This window comes from Mastomys coucha, unplaced genomic scaffold (genome assembly GCF_008632895.1).
Source record: "Mastomys coucha isolate ucsf_1 unplaced genomic scaffold, UCSF_Mcou_1 pScaffold6, whole genome shotgun sequence".
Classification (NCBI taxonomy): domain Eukaryota; kingdom Metazoa; phylum Chordata; class Mammalia; order Rodentia; family Muridae; genus Mastomys; species Mastomys coucha.
In genome coordinates this window covers 115728855-115745272 of record NW_022196912.1, presented here as the reverse complement: position 1 = coordinate 115745272, position 16418 = coordinate 115728855, and the positions used below count along the sequence as shown (strand labels likewise).

The 16418-nt window shown below is 40.6% G+C and overlaps 1 protein-coding gene across 2 annotated transcripts in view; it reads left to right on the top strand.

Moving 5' to 3' along the window:
• The first annotated feature begins 879 nt into the window (after positions 1 to 879).
• Positions 880 to 16418, top strand: part of Trip11 (thyroid hormone receptor interactor 11) — a 71512-nt gene continuing 55973 nt past the window's right edge. Inside the window, exons 1-5 of one of the 2 annotated variants that reach the window (XM_031357806.1) lie at positions 880 to 1049; positions 7417 to 7478; positions 10907 to 11017; positions 14114 to 14392; positions 16016 to 16075. In XM_031357806.1, coding sequence (XP_031213666.1) covers positions 911 to 1049; positions 7417 to 7478; positions 10907 to 11017; positions 14114 to 14392; positions 16016 to 16075 — 651 coding nt within the window. In that variant the 5' untranslated portion in view covers positions 880 to 910. The remainder of the gene's footprint in view (positions 1050 to 7416; positions 7479 to 10906; positions 11018 to 14113; positions 14393 to 16015; positions 16076 to 16418) is intronic. The other variant, XM_031357807.1, reaches the window with a different exon arrangement.

The window sequence follows — 16418 nt, the reverse complement described above, 5'->3', positions numbered from 1 at the left end:
GCTTCTTGCAGGTCTGGCTCCTGTGGTTTTCAGTACTGGTCTCTTTCAATCCCAGGCTTACATGGGGAAGTACTTGCTAAATTTTTATATTCTTTTTCACCACATACTGGTGGTATTCCCAATGTAACATGGTAACTGAAAACAAACACCAAAACAAGTGTTTTCTGCCTGGACTTTTTAATTGCAACTCCCTTTTTCAGCTTTGTAGCCCCGTTTCCAACACTCTGGCATGGATACTCTAATATCCGCAGAGGCTAGATAATAGAGTAATGCAGATGGGTTGAGGTCGCTTCCCTCTAGGCTGGGACGACCCTATCGAATCCTAGCGATGCAAGAGCTCCTGTAGATAAGATTAGAAGGCGGCTGTCAAGGGTAACTTCCTCTTACAAACAAAAGCAGCTGCGCGGGTGGAAAGGGCCACCGCCGCCGCCGCCGCCCACCGCCTCTTCGGTCTCCACCTAAAGTTCCGCAGGTTTCGCGGAAGCCACGAGTCTGGCTGGCCCATTACTTGGTCCTCCGCGATCCCACCATCCTTCGCGCCCAGGATGCCTCTGGCAGCGGCCCTTCTACCCTATCGCGGAGCTTCTCTATGGTCGCTGCCGCTTTCCTGGCGGTGTCATGGCGGCCGTCGTTGAGTTGGCAGGACTGGCCCACGAAACTGAGGAAAGTCGGTAAAGCTGAGAAAGAAGTGGTGCAGCCGCAAGGCAGGAAGCGGTGGGAATGAGCAGAGGCTCCGTGGGGCCCACGATGTCCACAGCGGCGGACCCTTGGTGAAGTGTCAGGCCGGGCCTCGGCTTTCTGACGCGGCCGTTGGTGGGAGTGCCGTGTCCTGCGAGTCCTCCACGTCTGGATCCGCACCAGCTTCGGCTGTGTCCAGGGACTTTTGGAGCGGACGTGTCCACCCGCAGCGATGTCGTCCTGGCTCGGGGGCCTTGGCTCTGGCTTGGGCCAGTCTCTGGGTCAAGTAGGGGGCAGCCTGGCTTCCCTCACTGGCCATATCTCTAACTTTACGAAGGATATGCTGATGGAGGGCACGGAGGATGTGCCAGGTAACAGCTGGAGCGAGGGCGGTGGCGCTCGGCTGGGACCCTAAGAATGCCCACTCGTTCCGGGTCCGGTCGGTCGGCAGACGCGGACGGGTCCCGGGGGAGTCACTCCACACTTTTTTCTTTGCTCTTCTCCCTTTACCTCCGCAGCTGCTTTCCCAGCCTTCAGGACCACGGTGGAGAATTCTGGTCCTCCTCCCCTCATTGGATACGCTGAGTGGCTCAGTAAAGTGGAACTGCTTCTTTTATGTCGAATAGGGTCTTACTTGGGCGGACCATGCCTATTACTTACTTTGCCAATAGGGTTTTATTTGGGCGGTCCACATGTCTATTACTTACGTTGCCCATAGTTTGGGGGCCGATCTCATTTTGATCCTGTTCCTTTAGTATGACAACTAAAGTATGGCAATTGTTTCCCCTCTCCTAAATACTTTGTAACATTAATTACTCACAATTAAACACTTGGTGATTCTTGTCCTGGCTTTAGCCCCTTGTTAGGGGAATAGGGCTGTTTTTTTTTTTTTTATTCAACAGTTTTCCAGTTTTGTTCATCTTGAAGACACTTTGCAGATGAAAACGTATTCTTGTGTAGAATTGCACATTTCTCCCGTACTTTTGGCAGAACCCGTGAAATAATTCATCTTTTGAGTATCTTACCTACCTTTGCTCACTTTAAAACTTTAAAAAAAATATTGTGGTGTGTGAGTATGTGCATGATGCATATAAGCATGGGTGTCTGTACCTCATCAACTGTGTGGAGGTCAGAAGACAACTTTGTGGGGTTCTCTTTCCACCTTTAGGTGGAATTTGGGGATGGAATTCTTTTTACTTTGCTTGAACGACAAACATCTTTACTCACCGATTCATCTGGCCAGGCTCCTTCCCTTATTTTTGAAGTCATCATCTCGTTATCCTAATGAATAATGACCTAGAATTAGACTGTAATCAGTGGTTAGGTTAATTACTCTTCTGATTTCTTGACATTTGTTAATCAAGGAAGTGGGGAGATCCATCTTCTAAGAGCACTGGCTGCCCTCCCAGAGAACCCAGGTTCGAGTCCCAGCACCCAATGGCAGGCAGCTCACAACTGCCTGTAACTTCATTCTGTTTTCAGAGAATCCAATGCCACTTTTAGGCCTCAGCAGGCACTAGGCACCCAAATGGTGCACAGACATACATGCATATAATAATACAATAATTTTTTTTATATATATATATATATATATATTTTTTTTTAAATTTTAATCAAGGTTTGTGGTGTAGCTTAGGGTGACCTGGAGCTGACAGCCTTCCTGGCTCTGTCTCCCAGTGCCGGCATTACAGGTGTATACTACCACGCTAGGACAGTCTTATTTCTTTGTAAATGAATAACTTACTGTTGGGTTTAATCTAAGGGAAAGACTAGCTAGAGATTGAACCCCAGGTCTCATGCGTGCTAAAGCACACTCCCGGTGATGAAACTCATGATGAAAACTCCCGGTTTTCATCATGATTTAATAGCTGTGTGTACCTGATGGAAATAGAGTAAAATGATTTGATAGAAAAAGTCCTTATATTTAGGAGGAAAACTGGATCAGTACCCAAACCCTTCTTCCTGCTTGAGCTTCTGTTGACTGGGAAGGTTCATGACTTGGGACAATGAGAACAAAAGGCCTTCATATGTCCAGTAAAGGGCCATGGGACTTTAAAAGCAGAAAACGGCTGATAGCTGTGGGAAAGACTAGATTCTCACTGTATTATCGATAGGAGCTATCTGGTGTTTCTTTGACCTTAAACTGGAAAATAGTTACCCCTAATCTGATAAAAAGTTCATTTTGTTCTCCTTACCAGAGAGCTTCCTTACTCTTAAACAAACAGAACCCACCGTTTTTTTCCTTTTTTTTTATTAGCTATTTTAATTATTTATATTTTAAATGTTATCCCCTTTCCCAGTTTCCTCTCTGGAACCCCCCCCCATCCCATTCCCCCCCTCTCCCTGCTTCTATGAGGGTGCTCCCCCACCCACCCTCCCACTCCTGCCTCTCCACCCTGGCATTCCTCTACACTGGGGCATCAAGCCTTTACAGAACCAAGGGCCTCTCATACCATTGATGCCTGACAAGGCTATCCTCTGCTACATATGCATCTGGAGCCATGGGTCCCTCCATGTGTATTCTTTGGTTGGTGGTTTAGTCCCTGGGAGCTTTGGGGCAGGGGGTGTCTAGTTGGTTGATATTGTTGTTCTTCCAATGGGGTTGTAAACTCCTTCAGCTCCTTCAGTCCTTTCTCTAACTCCTTTATTGGGGACCCCATGCTCAGTTCAATGGTTGGCTTCAAGCATCTGCCTTGCCTCTGTATTTGTCAGGCTCTGGCAGAGCCTCTCAGGAGACAGCCATATCAGGCTCCTGTCAGCATGCACTTGTTGGCATTTGCAGTAGTGTCTGGGTTTGGTGTCTGTATAAGGGATGGATTCCCATACAGGTAGGGCACTCTCTGGATGGCCTTTCCTTCAGTCTCTGCTCTACTCTTTGTCCCTGCATTTCCTTTTGACATGAGGAATTATGAACTAATAAGTTTGAGATGGGTGGCCCCATCCTTTTTTTCTCTTTCTTTCTTTCTCTCTCTTTCTTTCTTCCTTTCTTTCTCTCCCTTCCTCCTTTCCTTCTTTCTTTCTCTCTCTTTCTTTCTTCCTTTCTTTCTTTCTCTCCCTTCCTCCTTTCCTTCTTTCTTTCCTTTATTTTTTGAGACAAGGTCTTACCTATAGCATGGGCTGGCCTGACGCTTGCAGTATAGCCCAAGGTTGACCCCAAATAGCATTTCTCGTGCTTCATCTTCATGTAGTATCCATTTTGGGTTGTTTGTTTTGTTGTTGTTGTTTAAACTCTGTAGTTCTGTTGGCACAGAATTTGTAGATCTGCCTGCATCTGCCTTCGCAGTGCAGGATCAAAGGCACAGACAGACCATCAAGCCTGGCTTATAGTCTCAGCTTTAGTGGTTTGGGTAGCTGCTAATTTTCCTAAACTAGAAATCTTTGTCATCTTTGTTTTGTGTCTTTCTTGTTGTGTACTTTAAATTGGCCACTGAACTTATTTGTCCTGTGTCACAGTTATCCTTTTTCTTTATAACTGCTACTCCAGCTCAGATCCTCACTCTCTCCCAGTTTTACTCTTTTTGCATCTGGCTCTTCATTCATTTTCTCTTGTACTGCCAGTCTAAAACTAAATTTGCTTAAAAGTTTCTTGACTTACAGGAAAAAAAGCCAAACCTCTTATGCTGGGAGGTCAAAGAACTGTTCCCTCTAGACTCAGACTGTCTTTTCTAGGTGCCATACCAGTTTCCATGTCTGCTCTTGTACATTTACAAGTGCAGTCCCCAAGCTTCTGTCACACACAACTCTGCTAGGGTTTTCTACCACTCCAGGCCTCTCCATGGTAAGTCTTTACTTCTTCCTTTACCTTTCTTTGCCTGGAAAACAGGTTTTCTATATAACCCTGCTTATGTGTGAGAGACTTCGTGAAAGTATTCTGACCCCACACGAGGTGAGTTGGTTGCCAGTGCTCTGTATTCTAACAGCTTTAGCACTGATGATATTGAGTGATAATTTGACCTTTTCCTTGATGTATAAGTAGGGATGTCTTAGTTACTTTTCTGTTGTTATAACAAAATGTTATAACCAAGGCAACTTATAAAAGAAAGTTTTTGATTTGGGAGCTCATGGTTCCAGATGGTTAGAATCTGTGAACATCAGGGCAGGGAGTATGGCAGCAGGCAGTCAGGTGCACTGCTGGGAGCAGTAGCTGAGAGTGTGTATCTGGTCCACAAGCACTGTCCTTCCCAGACGTTCTACCACCTGCTGACCAAGCATTCAAATATATGAACCTCTGGAGACCATTCTTTTTTGTTTGTTGTTTTGTCTGTGTAGACTTGACTGGTGTGTGTGTGTGTGTGTGTGTGTGTGGTGTGTATGTGTGTGCATGCGCATGCCACATGTGTGTGCCAGTACCCTTGGAGGTAAGAAAAGGGTATTGGACACCTGCAATTGAAATTATGTGTGATTGTGAGTTGCCTGATGTGCGTGCTGGAACTCAAGGCTTCTGGAAGAACAGCTAGAGGTCTTAATTTCTGAGCCATCTCTCTAGCTTGGGCCTTTTGTTTACTACTCAAGCCAGGTCTATATAGCTCTATCTCCTGTCCTTTTTTTTTCCCCCCAAGACAGGGTTTCTCTGTGTAGCCCTGGGTGTCCTAGAACTTACTCTGTAGACCAGGCAGGCCTCAAACTCAGAAATCCGCTGGCCTCTGCCTCTCAAGTGCTGGAATTAAAGGCGTGCGCCACCACTGCCCAGCTCCTGCCCTGTTTTTATAATGTCCAGATGCAGAAATAGAAAAATACCAGTACACAAAGGAAAAAGAATGTAACTCTGGAGATGATAGTTCCCAGCAGGATTAGTGGTACCATTTTGGCATTTCTGGGCCCTGACTATATTTACTAACTTATTTATTTTTAATTTTTATCCACTTACTTGTTTGAGACAGACATTTACTCGATAGTTCAGGCTGCTTCCATCTCAGCTTCTCCTGCATCAGTCTCTTAAGGGTTAGGATTCCAGGTGTGTACCTCCCCTCTACCCCGCACAGCATTGACTACTCACTGATTCACTCATGCTTTGGTGGATTCCAGGTGTGTACCTCCCCTCTACCCCGCACAGCATTGACTACTCACTGATTCACTCATGCTTTGGTGGCGGGGATTAAGTCAGGACTTCGCACACACCGGGTGGATAGTGTGTCGTCTGAGCTGCATCTTTCAGTCCTTTGACTACTTTAAATGAAAACAAGTAAAGTCAGAATGAGTCATCCTTGTTTTTTAAAAGATTTCTTTATTGTGTATGTGTGCATGAGCATAAATGAGAGACATACAGAGAGAGGAGGAGAGAAAGACAAGGAGGGAGAAAAGAGGGAAAAAGAAGAGAGAGTGCCCGAGAGCAAGAGCATGCACTAGTGTGCATGGAGCTTGGAAGACAACTTTTCAGGAGGCAATTCTCTCCTTCCACCCGTTTCTTCTCTGCACTGTATAAGTGAGCCTTTATCAGTTTCCCTGCTCCCAATCTTGACACAGGAGTGCTGGGATGACAGATATTAAGTACCTCATCTAGCTTTTCCTGTAGATTTTAGGGATTGGCATAAGGAGTCAGGCTTGGTAACAGGTACCTTTACTCACAGACATCTTTCTGGTCCCTCATCCCTATTTTTAATAAATTACATTTGTGTTACTTTAAGTATTCTCAGAATAGTTTTGTGTTTTAATTATAGGTCATTAATTAATTGGTAGACTCGAACTAGATGGTAAGAGCAAAGTGTAAGCTCCAGTTGAGTAAGTTTCATCTAAAGTTACAATATAAGCCAAAAGAGAAGTTTATTAAAAATGTCACAGGGCAAATCGAGACTTCTAAGGTGTAGAAGAGAGGAAGATAGGGGGACCTATTGTATTGTAGTGAGTGGCATCAGCAGTGGGAAATCCTGGTAAAGATGGAATGATGTATCTTCTGAATGAGCTCCTTTTAGTCTAGCATTCTGTTTAAACTCAGTGCAATGTATTTTTTTTTCCTTGACTCAAGTTTATTTGTAAAAATAGCAAAGGCCATTGGTCATCTGCTAATAGTATGTGGTAGGTGTGTCCCAGCAGTCCATCTGTCTTCACACTGGCAGGAGCCTTTTCTGTGAGGCCTTCACAAGGGTCTGGGCACCTTTGGGAGCTTGAGTTGGAGCTGAAGCCTGGGCCTTAGCTGGAGCTTTGGCCTCTGCCTTGGTTTGAACCTTGGGCTTTGGATGGCAAAGCCTGCTTGCCCCTTGGCCATGTTTTTTCAAATCTGCTTCTCAAGCTTGGAGTGAGCAATGAACGTCAGGCAGCTGAGTTTGCAGCTGGGGCCCTTTGGCATCTTGGGATTGATGTCCTGAGGCTTCACCAGGGCCTTGATGGCCTCTGCGCGTGCACTCATTGCCTTTGCATTGTTGGCCTACATCTTCTTCAGGCCTTTCTTGTGCTTCTTGGCAAAGCACATGTTCCTCAGGAACTTGGGGTCAGCCCCCTTAAGGGAGTCGTATCTTTGTGACCGGTTTTTTTGATGCCATTTCTGTGCCATTTGCGGGACTGGTTGTGTGTAGTGTGGCTCTTGGACTAGGTCATGTCTGCACTGTAACCAGCTGCTCCTGCAGTGCCTGGGACTGGAAGAGAAAGAGAAAGGCCCGCAGTGCAGCATGGGAAATAGGGTCACTGGGCTAACAGAGACAAGGCCTAGGATTCAGTCCCCCAGTATCAGTCCCACCACAAGACAGCTGCTTATTACTTCATATGGTGTAATCAACTATTCAGCATATACTGTTTGTTTTGTAGCAGATTTGCCCAATTCCGGGAGAGAGGAAAATGAAGCTACTCATTCAGTCTTAAGATCAGAGGTAAGGACAATTAAGGACAGTTGTCAAACTTCAAGTTTCCTCTTTTGAAACCAAGAAAGTTATTGAAACTTCCAGTATTTTTTGAATGTACTGTCTGACCTTTGACCTTTCCTGTTGCTCAGGGTTTCATTTTGATCCTGTCTTTTACAAATCCCTCTACGTGAGGAACGTGTGTGTGGTTGCTGTGGTTGGTTCTTGTGTAGTCTCATTTTTCACTTCTATCTATTGGGAATACGAAAACTACCCAACAGAGAAATGGTTCTGGTAAAAATTTATCATTAATATTGCTGGGTGTGTGTTACATTGAAGTATATTTATTTGCTTGTATTTTTTATCTATTTTGTTTGGCTTTGCTTTTTTGAGCTAAGGTTTCCCACATAGCTCAGCCTAGCTTGAACAGGGGATTCTCTCGCCTTAGCCTCCTGAGTTCTGGGATAACAGGTTTGTCTTAGTCACTGTTCTATTGCTGTGAAGAGGCAGCATGGCCAAGGGAACTCTTAGGAAAGAAACATTTAATTGGGGGTTTGCTTAAAGTTTCAGTGGGTTAGTCTGTTGTCATCATGGTGGGATCATGGCAGCAGGCATGGCTGGCCTGGTGCTGGAAAAGTAGTTGAGAGTTATAACCTGATCCACAGGCAGAAAGAGAGGCAGGGCCTGGCATGGGTTTTGAAACCTCAAAGCTGATGACCCTCAGTGACACACCTCCTCCAACAAGACCACACTTCTAATCTTTTTCAAATAGTGCCATTCTGTGATGACTAAGCTTTTAAATATTAGCTTATCAGGGGTATTCTTATTCAAACTAGCATAAGACCTGAACTATTATACCTAGCTAGTGGTACATTTAAATATAATATGAAAAATGGAATTCTGTTTAATCTAGAGTTTTAAATTTCCTAATGTTAGAATAATAATATAATATTTGGAGCAAAGAAGTTAATATAGGAATAATAAGCTAATTTTACTGTTTTGTTCAATATAAGTCAATGCGTAGTTGTTACTAATTCTGGACATTATACTTATACTTATTAGGGATGAGAAAAGCTTGGAAAAGTTCAGAAGAAAGCCCCAAAGAAATTAAAAGAATTTCAGAGTGGGAACTATTATAAAGGACTATCTATCGGAGCCCAACAGTTTAGCCTTGGGATAAGAACAGTGAGAGAACACTTAGTGTTTTAGCGAGTGATGTTCTTAGAGGACTGTGGTAAGCATGATTTTCTCAATTCTGAGCCTACAGAAAGAAAATGCCCAATCTAGATAAGACAGTATTTCCTGTCAAACCTTGTTGAACTCTGGTTTAGAATATCAAGGTGAGAGTGTGGAATTTTAAAATAAAGGAGGTACTTGTAAGAGAGGGACATTAGCACTGAGCCCATAGAAGATAGCATTGTGGTAGCATTTTGAGATCTTAGCATAGGCACTTGATAAGGAACATAAGTGTGGTACTGATAGTACATTCTTAGTAAGAATGAACTAGAAAATCATTGAGGAGGCCCTCATTGGTACAGACCCACCCAGAAAAGTTAGAGTGTGTATGTGCTGCTCTAACTTGCCAGTGTATATTTTGGGGGAAAGTAAGAAAGAGTAACCTACTTGAATAATGTCTGCTGTATACAGAATCTGAGAAAGGAAATAGAACTCTTATGTCCTTCTGTGGATCTCAATCCCTTTAATGATCTTTATGATTGTATTGTCTATAGCAAATATGGTTTTAGAGTCTAGAAATATTTATTTGGGGGAGACACATTCACCCCCTGTAAGCCTCTTCCTCATGTGATGCTACTTAAGTACCAGTGGAAGACAAGGGTTCTCTCTATTGTGGTGCTGTAAATGGCAGTTCTAGCTGCACACGCACATGCACATGCCTCCATATGCCTCCATCAGTCTGTTCTCTAGTCTTGCTCTAGCACCCGTGTCACCTTGTCCTCAAGACTCACTGATGTACAAGGATAAAGTGGTGGCAGGAGCTTTTACTGCTAGGTGAAAGGCAGTGTGTTTCCAGGGCATTCGATTTGCCTATGCCTAGCTGACCCAATTCCTTATAGCTCTTTTTATTTTTTTCTTGTTTTGTGTGTTCGAGTCAGATGTGTCTGTGCCACATGTATGGAGGCCTGAGGCCAACCTCAGTTATCAGTTCTTGCCTTCCATCTTGTTTGAGACTGGGTCTCAGGGTTTGTGGCTTCATATGCCAGGCTACCTGGCACACAGGCTTCCAGGGATTCTCCTGAATCCACCTTGCATCTAAAGGTAGGACTAGTGGGATTATAGATATGCCTGGCTTTATGCGTGTTCTGGTGTTCTGAGCTCTGGGCCTCACACCGTGCAGCAAGCGTTTTACCCACAGATCCACCACCCTAGCTATGCCTTTTTAGAGACAAGGTCTTGCTATGTGGCATTGGCTAGCCTATAACGAGCCCTAGTTAAGAGTCTAATTGCAAATGATATGAATTCACCTAACTAACTAACCTTTTCCTCTTTTTGCCAAAGAAATAGTTATATTATATTTATTGTTTATATCTAGTAGATTCTTTTAGTCTTTTTTTATATTATCATTTTTCAGAAGTGTGAATAAATTGATAGTAAAGGACTTGTTTTTTTGTTTGTTTTGTTTTTGAGACAGAATCGCTCTTCTTAGCCCAGCTGTTCTTGGACAGGCAGGCTATCGACTGACCAGGCTGACCTTGATCTCACAGAGATACACCTGCCTCTGCTTCCCAGTGCTGGGATTAAAGGCCTGTGCCACTGTGCCTGGCATAAAAATCATTTTTGAAAGGCTTTTAGTGCCATTAGTATTGGGTAACTTTCTATCATCTTAGAAAGCTACTCAGTTATCCTCATATTCATATTAGAAGTTTTATTACTTTATAAATACAGCAAACCCACATTTTCATGTGTATAGGTAAATATTTTGCTTACATAGAGTCTGATCTCAGAGTCTTTCAAAATTGGGCTCAAAGGAAATGAAAGAAAGCCACTTAATTCACAACAGGGCCTCTGTGTACACAAAGGTTTTATTGGATGTGTATGAGGGATTAAAACATCTGTATAAAAGTCTTTAAATTCCTTGTCATAAACAACAAGTTTTACAGGGTTTGATAGGAAAAGAACAAAACAAAAACAACAATAACAAAAAAAAAAGCTAACTAATGTTTAATGTCCTTTGCACTGGGAACCAAATCTGGTTCCCTATTTCTGTAAAACCAAAACTTTTGGGAACTTTGCCAGCTTCTGAGTTTGTTGAAGAGAAAATAGGGCTAGAATTGGGATTTTAATTTAAAGGCATATATTAAAAGCCAGAATTCTATCTGAGACCTTTGATATTTTACATTATTTTTGTGGAATGTTTTTCATGATGCTTGCATGTAATGATTGCTAACATGCTTGACTTGAAATATTTTTGTTGAAAATACTTTTCTCTTTGCTTCTAGAATGAAAGACTTAAAAAGCTTTATACTGATCTAGAGGAAAAGCATGAAGCATCAGAACTTCAAATCAAGCAGCAGTCTTCGAGTTACCGAAGTCAGTTACAGCAGAAAGAGGCAAGAGCTAATTCTCATTATTTCATGGTTTTTTTAGATTGATGAAAGTATTAAAATATTACCTATATTAAGATTGGAGCCAGCCGGGCAGTGGTGGCGCATGCCTCTAATCCCAGCACTTGGGAGGTAGAGGCAGGCAGATTTCTGAGTTCAAGGCCAGCCTGGTCTACGGAGTGAGTTCCAGGACAGCCAGGGCTATACAGAGAAACCCTGTCTCAAAAAACCAAACCAAAACAAAAACAAAAGAAAAAACAACAATGCCAGGCAGTATTGGCGCACGCCTTTAATCCTAGCACTTGGGAGGCAGAGGCAGGTGGACTTCTGAGTTCGAGGCCAGCCTGGTCTACAGAGTGAGTTCCAGAACAGCCAGGGCTACACAGAGAAACCCTGTCTTGAAAAACCAAACCAAACCAAACCAAACAAAACAAAACAAAGATTGGAGCCGCATTCCTATTAGTTTTATTTTTATAAGCTAACTTTTGGAAAGATTACATTTTAGCTTCTAAAAGAAGAGTCTCAACATTTTAATAATCTGTTGCTTATAAGTCTAATATTTATGAAATATAATTTTATGTCTTTTTTTAGGTTTTAAAAACATATATTTAGTTTAAATTAAATTAAATGTTTGGCAGTGCTAGGAATTGAACCTAGGATCTTACATATGGTAGATATTTTTTAAGTTGGTTTTTAGTCAGTGTCATCATTGCCAAAACATTTTCCTTTGTAAAAATACATTTAGACTATACATGTTAATATTCTTTGTATTGACATATATGTGATTTTTCACATAAAACTATATTAAATGTTTTACAGTTGAATTTTTTGTGTTTCTATTTTCTTTTACTTTGCTTAAAATGGTTGTTTTGGTGGTGTTTTATCTTTTCTTGAAAGGTGTAATAATAGATAATAGATAATAAATAGGTACTATGTAATTTAATCAATGTTACACTGAATCCTGTTGTTGAATTTTCTTTTATATTTAATACTTAAATAGAGTCCAATGAATTCTTACATTAAGTTAAGCCATTTCTCATTTTATTATCCAGATCCTCTTTAGCTTGGTGGCTAACTATTCATTTATACCATATTCATATTTGGGATTTTTAAGTTTAAATAAGAGTTGTAGCTCAGTAGTTACAGAAGAGTACTTGTCTGGTATGTGGGAGACCCTGTGTTCAGGTCCCAGCACCATAAAACAAAACTAAAACCAAAAACGTAGATGAGTTGGTCTCTAGTTCTTTTAGTGATGTTAAAGCAGAGTAAAAGTATGCTACATTCAAGAAAAAAATAAAAAGAGTTTGTTTTCTATCTTATTTGGATAATTGATAATTACCAATTGATAATTGACAATTTTATATAAAACAAATTATTATAAGAATAAAACAAATACAAAAAGTAAAGATATAAGTTCAAATGAAGGTTTTATGCAATTTTTTTTTTACAGTATGAGGTTTGAACACAGAACCTTGCACATGCTCAAGTACTTTACAACTAAGCTGTATTCCTAGACCTCTTCTAAAAATTATTTTAAAGACAGGATCTTATGCAGCCTAGTCTAGCCTCAAGCTTGTTATGTACTGAGGATAACCTTTAATTTCTAAGCTTTCTCCTGCCTCAGTCTTCCAAAGTGCTGGGTTTGCAGCATGTACTGCTGTGTACTGAGGATTAAACCAAACTCTACCAACTGAGCTATGTCACTGACATTTTTTTTTTGCATGTGAGATGGATGGGGTGGCAGCATGGTTTATGTCTGTGTGTGTGGTGTAGGGTTGGAGGTTATTTTTTCTTTTCTTTCTTTCTTTCTTTCTTTCTTTCTTTCTTTCTTTCTTTTTTCACTTTTGTTTTTGTTTTTGTTTTTGGTTTTTGTTTTCGAGACAGGGTTTCGATCTTCAGTTAAAATTCTGCTCAAGAATATAGCCCTGGCTGTCCTGGAACTCACTCTATAGGCCAGGCTGGCCTCGAACTCAGAAATCTGCCTGCCTCTGCCTCTCAAGTGCTGGGATTAAAGATGTGCGCCACTACTGCCTGGCAAGGATTTATTTATTTATTATAAGTACACTGTAGTTGTCTTCAGACACACCAGAAGAGGGCATCAGATCTCATTACAGATGATTGTGGGCTACCAGGTGGTTGCTGGGATTTGAACTCAGGACCTCTGGAAGAGCAGTCAGTGCTCTTAACTGCTGAGCCATCTCTCCAGTCCCTTCTTTTTTCTTTCCTTTGTTTTTTCTTTTTTCTTTCTTTCTTTTTTTCTTTTTTTTTTTCTGATAGTCTTTCTAGGAACACTATCTACTCCAGTAAACATTATATAGCCCAGATGTATTCAAATCTACAGCAATCCTCCTGCCTCAGCCCCCGAGTACAGAGGTTATAGATCTATGTCACCACACATAGCTTTAGTTGATATTGCCGACCTTCAGTTAAAATTCTGCTCAAGAATTCAGATATCTCTCTAAATAGGTTCAGAGTTTCACTGGCCTCCTCTTGGTCAGTGTTAAAGCTAGGCCTCTTTTAATGCATATTTCTCTCTAAGATTCCTGGGCTAATAACCATAGGCTGACTATGTTATCTTATCTAAAAAGATTGGATTAATAAATCAAAGCATTCTTTCAGTCATATTTGTAGAGACCACTGCAAAGTTACTGCTGATTCCTGGCAATTTAAAGCCTAAATGCAGCCATGTTCTAAATTACCTAACTCATCTGTGACTTTCGAGCTGGATAGTTCGAGAAAGCTTTGAATGCATAGGTCACACAGGTTCTGTTTCATTTCATGTCTGATGATCGTACACAGAGTTCTGAGAACTCACATTATGAAGATAGCAAGCTCACTTCCACTGAGAAGTTCATTGCTTTAGTTAACATGTGAGAGAAATCCTAATCTTCATGCTTATTTGGTACATTATCTATACTTTATGGGCATTATATATGTTTTTCAAATAACAATCTTGTGATTCCGGTAATATGGAAGATCTGAGTTCACTTAATTGAGTACTATTATTAGGTCATCATTATGCCTTTTAACATTAGGATCTATAAAAAGGCCAATAAGCATTTTAAAAATACTTCCTCTAAAACATGGATTGTGAATCCATAGGAAGAAATCAACCACCTTAAAGCGAGGCAGATTGCACTACAGGATGAAGTGCTCAGACTGCAGTCCGCTGCTCAGTCAGTCCTCTCGGGGCCTGGCAATGCCCCAGCAGCCAGTACAGCCTCTTCATGCAACTGTGGGGTCAGTCATCGTGGAGCAGCCTTCCATGAAGATGACATGGACTTTGGTGATGTGATCTCATCACAACAAGAAATAAACAGATTGTCAAATGAAGTTTCAAGACTTGAATCTGAACTTGGACATTGGAGACATATTGCTCAGGTTGGTAAAATTTGGATGAATTTGTGAAAACTATGAATTAGTAAAAATGCGGGCACTATTTAGGGAGAGCATCTGGTACTAGAAATAATTCTTCTTTTTTTTTTTGGCCTTTTTTTGGAAATAATTTTTTTTTTATTAAAGCCTCTTTTGTGTGTGTGTGTTTGTGTTTTATGTTTTTTGGTTTTTTGTTTTTCCTTTGAGACAGGATTTCTCTGTGTAGCCCTGGCTGTCCTAGAACTCACTCTGTAGACCAGGCTGGCCTCGAACTCAGAAATCCGCCTCCCTCTGCCTCCCAAGTGCTGGGATTAAAGGTGTGCACTACCACAACCTGGCAATAACTTTTGATTAGAAGAATAGAGAAGCTATATTTGTTTTCTAATACAGCATTCAGGTTTTTAAGTGATTTTGGTCAAGTCCCCTTTCTCTTTCATCTTTAGTTTTCTCTTCTGTATGATGTGTGGAAAAAAATTCAGATAGATAGATTGATAGATCGGTAGATCCACTTAAAAGAAAGTTATGAACCCAGACTCAAAAAATAAAATTAAATTGAGTCAAAAGTCCTGGAGTGTTTGTTTTCCCTGATGGAAGCATAGAGCTTTAAGACACTGTGTTTTGGAAATGTATTGGGATTTTGTGTGATGTTTTATAAGTTCTGATGACATGAAAAATGAAATTTTGATCATTAGTATATATTATTGTACTGGTGCTAAAGAGATGGCTCAGCGGTTACGAACACTAGTTGCTCTTCTTTCCAGAGGCACAGGTTTGCTTCCCAGCACCCACATGGCAGATCACTACTGTAACTCTAATTCAGGGGGTCTGATGCAAAGATTATTCTGTACTAAGGTAGAGATCTTATGGATAAAATTATTTTGTCTTTACTTATTTTGAGACAGGGTCTCATGTCTCCCAGGCTGGTGTCAAATTTCCTGTGTAGTCAAGGATGATCTTGAACTTCTGATCCTCCTGTCCCTAAGTGCTAACATTACAGTTTTTATGCATTGCTGGGCTCCTAATCAGGAACACCTAAATGCTATACAGTCACCCTACTACTAATGGAACTACATCCTTTGCCCTATATAAAATCATGTGGATTTAGTTATTGTTTTTTTTTTTTTTTTTTGAAACAAGGTGTCCCTATGTAGCTCTCCCTGTTCTGGTACTTACTATGTAGATCAAGCTGGCCTTGAACTCACAGAGATATGCCTGCCTCTGTCTCCCAAGTTCTGGGATTAAAGGCATGTGCCACTATGCCCAGCATAAAATCATTTTAAAAAGGCTTTTAGTGGCATTGGTATTGGGGAACTTTTTATAATCTTAGAAAGCTACTCAGTTATCCTCATATTTGCATTTTGGTTATCTAGTGAAATATTCTATTTTTCCATTTTAACTTTATTTTTTAGATTTATTATTATCCTTAATTATGTAAAGAGTTCTTGACTGGTGTCTTTTATTTATTTTGTAATAATAAAGACTTTGAAGAGTGATGGAGTTCTTAATCAGATTATGTCTGGGATATGCTCCTGTTTTACAAATAATAAACTTTTAATAAAGTTTGTGATTTTGTTTTTTAAAAAGAATAAAATCAGTGTAATTATTTTTTAATTCTCTTTCTAAACTAAGGCGCAGGGAGCAAAAAGCTCTGATCAAACTGAAATCTGCAAACTACAAAATATTATTAAGGTAAATCAAACTGTTTGTTGATATTTGCTATGCATCTAATATCTGTAGAGTGTAAAGATATAAGCCAAATTAGGACTCTTAGTTATAAATTGATTGTATAGATGATAATACTCAACTGTTCTATTTTTAACTGTTTTATTCTTTACAATAAAATATATCTAAGAGCATTTGCTTTGAAATGTTTTCTCAGTAATCCTAAATCTGTGTGTCTTTGTCTCTCATATTCCTAGTTTGATGACATTTTAAAGGTTTGAGCTTAAAGAATATTGACTAGAATGCTAACTTTTACTGTAATTATTTTACCTTAGTGATAGAATTTTGCTGGGTTTTTTTTTTTTTTTTT